The sequence below is a fragment of the Phodopus roborovskii genome, unplaced genomic scaffold, assembly GCF_943737965.1.
Source record: "Phodopus roborovskii unplaced genomic scaffold, PHOROB, whole genome shotgun sequence".
Lineage (NCBI taxonomy): Eukaryota > Metazoa > Chordata > Mammalia > Rodentia > Cricetidae > Phodopus > Phodopus roborovskii.
In genome coordinates, this window is record NW_026125052.1 from 16,283,437 (window position 1) to 16,293,281 (window position 9,845).

At 51.1% G+C, this 9,845-nt stretch overlaps 2 protein-coding genes across 4 annotated transcripts; one reads left to right on the top strand and one right to left on the bottom strand.

Annotated features, from left to right (window-relative positions):
* The first annotated feature begins 134 nt into the window (after positions 1-134).
* On the top strand, positions 135-5,110 carry Mlx (MAX dimerization protein MLX). Of its 3 annotated transcripts, none has more exons than XM_051177191.1 (8): positions 136-258; positions 652-688; positions 1,133-1,222; positions 1,491-1,597; positions 1,820-1,919; positions 2,071-2,170; positions 2,758-2,959; positions 4,142-5,110. In XM_051177191.1, the coding sequence occupies exons 1-8, from the start codon at positions 217-219 to the stop codon at positions 4,196-4,198; spliced, it is 735 nt and encodes a 244-aa protein (XP_051033148.1). In that variant the 5' UTR covers positions 136-216; the 3' UTR covers positions 4,199-5,110. The 3 variants fall into 3 exon arrangements, with proteins under 3 accessions (XP_051033156.1, XP_051033148.1, XP_051033139.1); XM_051177182.1 differs by having other exon boundaries at positions 188-420; XM_051177199.1 differs by lacking the exon at positions 1,133-1,222 and having other exon boundaries at positions 135-258.
* Psmc3ip (PSMC3 interacting protein) lies at positions 5,062-8,359 on the bottom strand. Its single transcript, XM_051177207.1, has 8 exons — positions 8,261-8,359; positions 8,078-8,178; positions 7,854-7,943; positions 6,313-6,424; positions 5,715-5,860; positions 5,584-5,637; positions 5,394-5,453; positions 5,062-5,310 (listed from the first exon to the last, which is right to left on the bottom strand). The coding sequence occupies exons 1-8, from the start codon at positions 8,292-8,294 to the stop codon at positions 5,254-5,256; spliced, it is 654 nt and encodes a 217-aa protein (XP_051033164.1). The 5' UTR covers positions 8,295-8,359; the 3' UTR covers positions 5,062-5,253.
* Between the last annotated feature and the right edge of the window lie 1,486 nt (positions 8,360-9,845).

The following is a 9,845-nucleotide window of genomic DNA, read 5'->3' on the forward strand; positions in this document are numbered from 1 at the left end:
ATAGAGGGTGCTAACACTGCCTTTATTAATGCGAATTGGTCAGGTTTAGGGACCGCCAGCAGGCGTTTACTATCTGGAGCCGCGCAAGCGTAGCGCCTTCGCCCCGCCCATGCTCGCGAGTGCGGATTGGTGGGTTGGGTCACGTGACCGGGCCTCGCCTCTTCCTGGAGGCTGGGGGCCAGTCCGCAGGCTTGTTTCCGGTTCGGTAGGTCCACGATGACGGAGCCGGGCGCCTCTCCGGAGGACCCTTGGGTCAAGGCAAGCTCCGCGGACGCGCACGCCGGCGAGGGGAGGGCGGGTCGGGCTCGTGCACGTAGGGGGTCCGGAAGACGCGGGGCTCCCCAGCTATCCCCAGAGTCTCCCCTGCTGTCCGGGCCCCGGGGCTGCAGAGAAGACAGCTCTCACCCGGCGTGTGCCAAGGTGGGGAGACAAATAAGGCGTGTGTGCGGGAACAAGGGGGACGTGCCTGGGAGGTGGAGGTGGGGCGGGGACGGCAGGGACCATATAGAGGGGGCGGCACCCCTGCGGCCTAGCCAGGCTTGGCTTTGGGAGAACCATTCAGCGGCCCCCACAGTTCATGCATCCGTGGATTGCGGGTGCCTTTTCCTAGAGGCACGGTCTGACAGGCGTCTCCCTTGCTTGATGCTGCAGGTCGAGTATGCCTACAGTGACAACAGCCTGGACCCTGGTGAGTGCCGCCTTCCCCTGTCTTCGCATCACGAACGACCTGTTTCGGCTGTGTAGATCTTTGGTCTTGCCAGCCACACCTGAGCACAGTCCACACGGTTACTGCGCCAAGGTCCTGGCTTGAGAAGAGGGAGGGGTGGAGGATAATCAGGACAGCAACCATGGGTCACACCTGGCTTTTCTGCTCAGAAAAGGAAGTGATGGGAAACAGTGACAGCTGGTCATGTTCATTGCATCCAGATGTCCCTTTGTGAGCCAGAAATTACAGTTCTACAAGCAGCGTAGATAGCAGACGGGAGCGTTGCAGCATGAAATGGGTGACCCGTGGTGGCCGGCTTTGGAGTTGATGTGGAGAAGTCAGAACTTGAAGCCACTCTGCTCATAGGTGACTGAGGGCCTGGCAATATTCCCCACTCCTTAGTGATTGAGGCATCTTTTTTTCTAGGGCTTTTTGTAGAAAGCACCCACAAGGGGAGTGTAGTGTCCAGAGCTAATAGCATCGGCTCCACCAGTGCCTCCTCCGTCCCCAACACAGGTAGGCAGCAACACAATCTCCCCCACACCTGGGGAAACATAGCTATGCCATCATCTTAGTATCTTTCCTAAATAGGGAGCTCCACTGTCCGCCTGGGGGTGGCTGGAGCAGGCCAAGCCTGAATCTCACTATCTTTCACCTCATCCAAGATACTGGGTTCTTCCATTTGCCATCTCTGGGCATCAGGTCCTTAAACTAGGGAAAGATGTGCTTACTGGACTCAGTGAACCCTACAGTGACCTTTCCCTGCCTCCATCTCTGAGTTTAGATGATGAGGACAGTGATTATCAGCAAGAGTCCTACAAGGAGTCCTACAAAGACCGGAGGCGGCGTGCTCACACTCAAGCTGAACAGAAGAGGAGGGATGCTATCAAGGTGACTAAGGGCCTGTACCTCAGGCAGCAAGGGAGGGCTCTGCATGGTTCTTCACTCCACCCTGACTCTTTAGCCCCACGAGTGTGCAGGAAGAGGGGGCTAGGCTAGTCTGTGCCCCTTCCTCTCAACTCTTTGAGTTTCTGAGCACAGAACCTGTACAAAAAGGTTGTGCTAGCTTGCCTTGTACCGGAGTTAAGAAACCTGTTTCCCTGCTGTTTCCAGAGAGGCTATGATGATCTTCAGACCATCGTTCCTACCTGCCAGCAGCAGGACTTCTCCATTGGCTCCCAAAAACTCAGCAAAGCCATCGTTCTACAGAAGAGTATGACTAAGGCAACAGGGTGGGGGTGGTAGTGACTGGGAGGAGCTGTCACTGGTCTGACCAGGTGTGGTGGCCGGAAGGGGAAAGTTGGCTTATAGGGGAACGGGTTCAGACTTGCTGTTCCCAGCCCCTCTCTTGGCCCCTACTCTAGCCATCGACTACATCCAGTTTTTACACAAGGAGAAGAAAAAGCAGGAGGAAGAAGTATCCACCTTGCGCAAGGATGTCACAGCTCTGAAGATAATGAAAGTGTAAGAGGGGCCGGGCGTTGGTGGCGCACTCCTTTAGTCCCAGCACGGGAGGCAGGGCAGGAGGATCTCTGTTTCAGGCCAGCCTGGTCTACAGAGCGAGTTCTAGGACAGCCTCCAAAATAATACAGGGAATCCTTGTCTCGGAGAAAAAAAACAAAAAAACAAAACAAAAAAAAGTGTGAGGGGTGGTGGACTGGGGGTGAGCTGAGGGAAACTGAGGGGTGGACTGGGGGTGAGCTGAGGGAAACTGGGGGGTGGACTGGGGGTGCTGGACTGAGGGTGCTGAAGTCACCTCCAGTACACTCCTCTCTTGTTCAAAGGCTGTATCAGAGAATGCATGTAAATACTGTAAGGCAGGACCGTGTCCCCTTCAGCCTTTTAAGTATAAGACATACAGGACGCCTGTCGGGTTAACAAGGGGTAGGTTGCAGGGAGTTCATTTCTGACTTGGTAGTGTTTAGGGGTATTGAACGCACTCCCAGAGGTCTGGGGTCCTCTTCGGGGTGACCTCCGGGTTATACCACCAAGCTTCTCAGGTTGGTGGACCTGCTGTGGCACCTCAGCCCTATTTGCTTGCATGCTTTTAGGAACTATGAGCAAATTGTGAAGGCACATCAGGACAACCCTCATGAGGGAGAGGACCAGGTCTCTGACCAGGTGAAATTCAACGTGTTTCAAGGCATCATGGACTCCCTATTCCAGTCTTTCAATGCCTCCATCTCTGTGGCCAGCTTCCAGGAGCTGTCAGCTTGTGTCTTCAGCTGGATTGAGGAACACTGTGAGCCACAGGTATGTGGCAGCAGGGGACATGGGGTCTAGGATTCTTTTACAAACTCCAAGCAGAGTGGTGTAAGCCATTCAGAACAGCAAGGTAGGTACCTTTGGGACCCTACAGGATGTCTACAAGTTTAGAATTCTATTTCTATTTGCTGCCTAGCCCAGTGAAGGTCTCTTCTTCTAACGGTGATGTGAGCACTCAGTGCCAGGTCCAGCTTTGGCCCATGTCATTGGTGACTCATTAGCCACTCTACTTCTTGGCTGTCCTGTATAGAAGCTAGCAGTAGTTACTAGACGTTTCTAGAAACATGAAACACAGATTACAAGACACCCTCACCCCCACCCCACTGTAGTCCCGGGCTTTTTAAGCGTGCTATTTTCTGCTCTTGAGGCTTGGCTGTTTTTTCCTCAGATTTCTCCCTTTGTTTCTCAACATTTTCACTTTGAAATACAGTGCAACACTTAAAAGAGTGTTGCAGTGAACACCCATGCCCACCATGCCAGTTATACCAGTGATATATATTCATCTGTGTCTCCATTGTTTCAGGAATATCTGAAAATTAAAAGCAGCAGCATTCCATCTCAGGGTTTTTCACTTGAAAAAAACGTTTCTCTCTCTCTCTCTCTCTCTCTCTCTCTCTCTCTCTCTCTCTCTCTCTCACTCACACACACACACACACACACACACACACACACACACACACACGGTTTTGTTTGCATACATCTGAGCATCATCATGTGTGTCTGATGCCAGATGTTTCATCCCCTGCAACTAGAGTCACAGGTGTTGTGGGCCACTGTTTGGGTGTTGGGAACAAGGCCTGGGTCCTCTACAAGGGCAGCAGATACTCTCAACCAATGAGACATCTCTCTAGCTCTCCCACAACCTTGTTGAGTATGAGCGTGTGTGTGCACATGCATGCGTGCCATAGCACACATGGAGAGGTCAGGGCACAACTTTAGTCAGATATTTCCTTCCACTAGGGAGATGGAACTCAGGTCAGTGGGCTTGCATGGCAGGAGACTTAACTGGCTGAGCCATCTCACCAGCCCTCTTTGAGTGCTCGGAAGGAAGTGCTCTACCAAGCTAAGTTTGTCCAGCCCTGAGGTGACTGTTTTAAATGCTCTCTTCTAGAGCATGTGTGGGCTGGGCAGCCATCTTTTGTGCTGTCACTTGACCATTATCTCTCCTAGACTCTTCGAGAAATTGTGATTGGCGTCCTCCATCAATTGAAAAACCAACTCTACTGATGGTTCCTGGAAACCTGCAGGCCAGAGGCCTTTAGTCTGTTTGGCTGTAGAACTGCTGGGCCTGTGAGACTGACTGCAACACCTCACACCGGTCAGCTGGTTTCTACTTGGTGTTTGGTTTGCCCAGCCCTGCTTCAGCTTCACCGGAGGCTAAGTTCTGTGAAAGCGTCTCATTAATTTATTATACTGCCCACAATGTTGGACCCACCCAACCTTCCCCTTCCCAGGAACAGCTCTAGGACAAGACTCTATTCAGGGAACCTCATAGGCTCCTCAGCCCTTTCTCTAACCATTGGGTTTCTGCTCACTATATATATAATTTGGAAATTGTTTGCCTCTGCTTGGTCTCTTGGGCAACACTTGGCTCAAGTTTGGGTAGTTGGCAGTTTTTGAATTGGAAAAAAGGAAAAGAAATAGTCCCGTGGCCATGAAGGGTGAAAGGCCACTTTGTGCCTAGGCTAGTACTGAGTAAGGCCAGAGCGTTGTAGCCAGCTTGGGGAGGCCTACCAGGTTCCTGCTGTCCCCTCATGTTCAGCCACCCACTGCGGGTGCCAGAGGAAGCAATGTCCTGTCAGCTCTTGCCCCGTCTCTTCCCAGAGACCAACAGTTGTTATAGTTGAATACTGGCTGGACCTCAAGAGCACCCCGCCTGTGTGTAATGCCCACCTCCAGTGTGTTGCCTACATTTTCCCCAAGACTTGGGGATAGCTACAGAAGACACTCAGGTTGTCTGGGGTAGGCCAGGGTGATGCCTTGGGATTCTCAAATGTTGGTGTGTTGACAACCTTTCTGTATTTTTCTCTCCCATGTTCCCTTCCCCAGGTTTGATATCTGGGAGGTTTGATAATCCAGAGAAAATTAAGTATTTTTATATCAAATTATATTACAATAAATATTCCATACTTTCCTTTAGGTTGTTATAAGTCCTTGCTGAGGCTCTATAATATGGAAAACAAAATGGACATGACCATCTCTGATTATCACCTGTGTACTTCTCTCCCCAACCTCAAAGGTGGCCAGCCCAGGACACCTGCTCCTGGTCTTCAAGGGCCCCCTCAGGGGTCTGGGAGTGTAACATTGTGATCTTCATCTGTCTCTATGCCAACTTCCTCCTGTGGGGCAACGAGAGAAATGAAGGCGTCCTCTAGGGGAGCAGGCTAGGCAGATCCCAGGGGAGCAAGCGAAAGTCACTTACAAAAAACTGTTTCTTGCTCTTGGGGTACCCTTCAAGGATTGCATCACATAGCTCGGTGGTCTGACAAGAAACAAAGCTCCTTCAGATGGGCAGTGGCAGGCAGCACAGGACACTGCCTACTGGGTCACTTCCCACAGAAATTTCCCTGGAGATTGTCAGTTCCCGAGCCACCCTTGGAGGTCTCACTCACGATTCTCTTCCGCTTCCTCCACTCTTTACAATACTTCTGCCTTTTTCTGTACACCTGCAAGGAAGAAGCATGATCCTCGCTTGTGCACCTCATGTTCACTCCAGACCTGCACAGGCAGCCTCCCAGCTCACCTTCTCCCTCTCTTCTGGAGTGACATGGTTGGTGGCTGCTTTGATGTTCTTCAGTCTCTCTATGTAGTGAGCACATTCCTTCTTTAACTCCTGGATCTCTTTCTGCATCTCAGGAGTGGTCAGTGCATTTGTTAATTCCTTCAGCTCTGAAATCACATGCCCCCCCCCCAAGTACCAGTGAGAAGGGCTCAACAGGTGCTTCCTAGAGGTGGGAGGTCAGCTTCTGTCTTGGTCTGGGACCTCTCCAGAATAAGACCCCATATTCTGGAAAAGCTCAAGAAAAAGGCTTACAGCATAATTAGTTTTCTATCCTTCATCTAAAAGCAACAATGGCATATAAAATTGAGCAGACTGATGCACAGGTAAGTAAAGTAGAAATAAGATGCAATGTGCTCATATAGGGCAGGGGAAGCAAGTGGCTTGTCTTGCCATTTTGTACACAAAAGCCACACTTAATCCTGCCCTTCTTTCAATGTAATAGCCTAGGCACCTGGCAAAGGTTGCCCGATTGCAATAAGGCAGTGCAGATAAGGAACCACTCTGCTGGCAATTTGTGACCTCCAAACCATGGCACCTTGGAGGGTGTTCCCGGTCTTACCAGCCTCCATGTGGCGGCAGCTTTGCTGTAAGCTCTGCACCTTGGCTGTGAGGGCCACAATTTTGGCATCCAAGCTGTGGAGGTCAGCATCACTCACTGTGTCAAACTGGTCCTACCAGCCAGGAGGAGAAATACAAGTGAGTTCATGTGAGGCACAAAGATAAGAGGTGAAATGAAAGGCCTGTCCTCAGGAGCTTCCTGGTTGGCAAAAACAGACAGAAAATGGGTGTGCAGTCCCATGCCTTTAATCGCAGCATTCGGGAGACACAGAAGGCAGAGTTGAGTTTGAAACTACATATTGAGTTCCAGGACAGCCAAGGCTATGTAGAGAGACCACATCTCGAAAAAACATGAGAAACATTTCTATTTAGTGATAAAAACCACTCATGGTCTAAAGGAATGAAGCAACATTCCTTCAGAAGTGGAGAAACTTCTCCAGTGGAAGAGGCTGAGTGGGTCCTATGCTAGACAAAAAGGATGGACTGTGACTTAGGCAAGGTGACCCTGAAGAGCAGGAGCCTGCTGCTCAAATGCTGCATGTAATCTGTAGCCACGTCCATTCACTTGTATGTGAATGGCTGCCTTTGTCTCACAATGGCAGAGTTGAAGAATTGAGACCAAATGCCTCATAAAGTCTAAAAATACAGTGACGCCACTGAGCCATCTGACCAGCCCCATTTGCATTTAGATCATTCTGGCTACAATAGCCAAGATGTCAGTGCCCTACAATAGGAGCAGCGAAAACCGGTTAGAATTAATAAAGGAAAAAAACCTGAGCCAGTCTGGCAATACACATACACATTTGTAAACTTAGGAGGCTGGGTTAAAAGAGCAAGTTCAAGGCCTCCCTCAGCTATATCCTTTACTCTCCAAAAGGGGTGGGTCAGGGAGAGCAAACCTAATTGGTAAATAACCAAACATGTCAGACATGTGAGGTAAAAAGAAACCAATAATTGGGGGAAATTGGTTCCCTTACCACAGCATGCTAGGAAGCTAGTTGGGGAGGGAGGCAGAGATTAAGCATTCTACTTTGTCCACATTGATAACTGATAATATTTCAGAGGCATCCCGAGAGAAGTCTGGGAGGGGAAATACAAATTTGACAAGTTTGGGGTAGTGGGCAGGGGAAGAGAAGAAAAAGCGTTTGGCAGAGGTAAAGGCCTTCCAAGTGGAAATGAGGCTAACAAGAAGCCAGGGTTTTCTATCTATTCCTGCCTCAAATGAACACTGATGAAGTGGGATCAGTGTACACCTGATTTAAGAATGTCTGAAGCCCTGCAGGACGGTGGTTGCACACGCCTTTAATCCCAGCGACGGGAGGAAGAGGCAGACGGATCTCTGAGTTCAAGACCAGCCTGGTCTATAGAGTGAGTTCCAGGGCAGCCTCCAAAGCCACAGAGAAACCCTGACTAGTAAATAAACCAAAAATGCATGCCTGAAGGTTAAATTTTGTGAGGTGCCGCAACACCTCTAACTAGTTAATGCTGGCAGTTGATTCAATCAGGCTTTTCAGGTGGGCGATAATCTGCGGGCGTTCTCACCTGATCTGCAAAATAAATTTTCTGCTTTCCGTACGTCTTCTCCTTGATCTTGCCTTGCTGGGCCAGGTGATCCAGAGCCTTCACCACCGCCTGGCCGAGGGGAGGGTGGAGCAATTAGAGTGAACGTAGACAGGGTGGATTTCTGCCGGTGACAGGGAAAAGGGGACCCAAGCCTAAATAAGGGAGTTCAGCAGGGAGGGGACCCCGCAAAGGAGGGGGCTCACCGCCTTGCCCAGTCCATGTTCCTTCTGCAGGTTTCCGAACACGTCCTGGGCGCTGTAGGGTCGGTTTTGTTCCTGCAGGTACCTCAGGATGATCCCGGGGGCTGTGGGAGACGAGGCGGGAGACGGGGTCACCTGTGGCCCCCTGGCCGCTCCCCTCCCGGGTCCTGCGGGCGCCGCCGTTACCTCCGGCCGCAGCCTCGGCCCGGCTTTTACTCATGGCCTTCCTTTCCCGCCACCAAACTCGACAGCGGGCTGGTTGGTTGCTCCGGGAGACACCTCCTTCCGGTGAAGGGGGAAGGTCTTAACGTTGATTGGCTGCAGGAGAAGTCTTCCGGAAAAGCGCCCGACCCTTCCGAGGCCCCGTAGCTCCCTCCGCCGCGGCCCAGAAGCTTAGCCGTCGGCCTTTGCGACGAGTGTGTGGCCGCCCCCGGGCCCTCCGCGCTGGCTGGAGTGAGCGGCCCCGGCCGTTTTAAGCCGCGGTGTTTGAGCACTCGTGACCCGAGCTAGGCCCAGGTGGTGTCGGAACGGGAAGAAACTTAGGGGTCCAGCTCCCGCGCCGCTCAGGGTCAAGGGCTTCACTCACGGGAGCGTGTCTACTTCTCGCTCGCGAAGCGGGGCCCGTGGGTGCCCGTCAGAGGGTGGCTGTGAAAGCGAGCACACAACGGCGGCCGTTTCCCTGTGTGGCCTGTAGGGAGCGCTCGCCACCCGCTGTGGTCTTAACGTCCAGAAAGACGGTTGGAGCAGAGGCTACTCAAGCCACAAAGCAAAGTTGCCAGTTAGCCCAGGCAGCAACACCTGACAGGTGCTTTCCATTCCTGACCACAGTGGCCAGTCCGGTGGAGCCTGAAATAAATATTTCTAGTTTCTGAGGTCTGCTCAAGGTCAAAGAGCAGCTGTCTTGCAGCTCAGAGTCCGTGGAAGAGCACAGTATTAATTTTTCAAACCTTCTGCTAAAACTTCATTAGCCTTTGTTCAAAACATGTCTCCACTTGAAGGGGCATTGTTAGGAATTAAAAATGAGCCGGGCGTTGGTGGTGCACAGCAGCGAAGGCGCTCCGATCTCTTTGAGTTCGAGGCCAGCCTGGTCTATAGAGCGAGTTCCAGTACGGGCTCCAAAACAATACAGAGAAATCCTGTCTCAAAAAACAAAACAAACGAACAAAAGAGAGAAAGAAAAAAAGAATTAAAAATGAAAGCTGGACGATGGTGGAGCTCGCCTTTAATCCCTGCACTTAAGGCAGAGTTTGAGGGCAGCCTTCAAAGCTACAGAGAAACTGTCTCTAAAAACCAAAAAAAAAAAAAAAAAAAAAAAAAAAAGCCGGATGGTGGCTCACACCTTTAATCCCAGCACTTGGGAGGCAGAGGCAAATGGATCTTTTGAGTTCAAGGCCAGCCTGATCTACAAATCTAGTTCCAGGACAGCCAGGGCTATTTGAGATACCCTGTTATGGAAATATAAAAATAAAAATGGAATAATGAGGCTGGAAAGATGGCTCAGCAATTAAAAGCACTTGCTTCCCCACCCCCCCCCCCAAGAGGACCCTGGTTTGGTTCCTAGCACCCATGTGGCTTCAAATTAGCTATTACCTGCTTAGTGAGAGAAGACCTATCAAAGGAGCACACCATGCAACAGCAGTCCTTAAAGATTGTTCTCATACAAGATTTATTCCCCAGCACCCACTCCCACCCCACCCCCAATTCACAGTGGAGGATCGGGAGATTCAGAGCAGGATCCCACTGGTACAACAAAGACCTTTCTGGGTTTTGC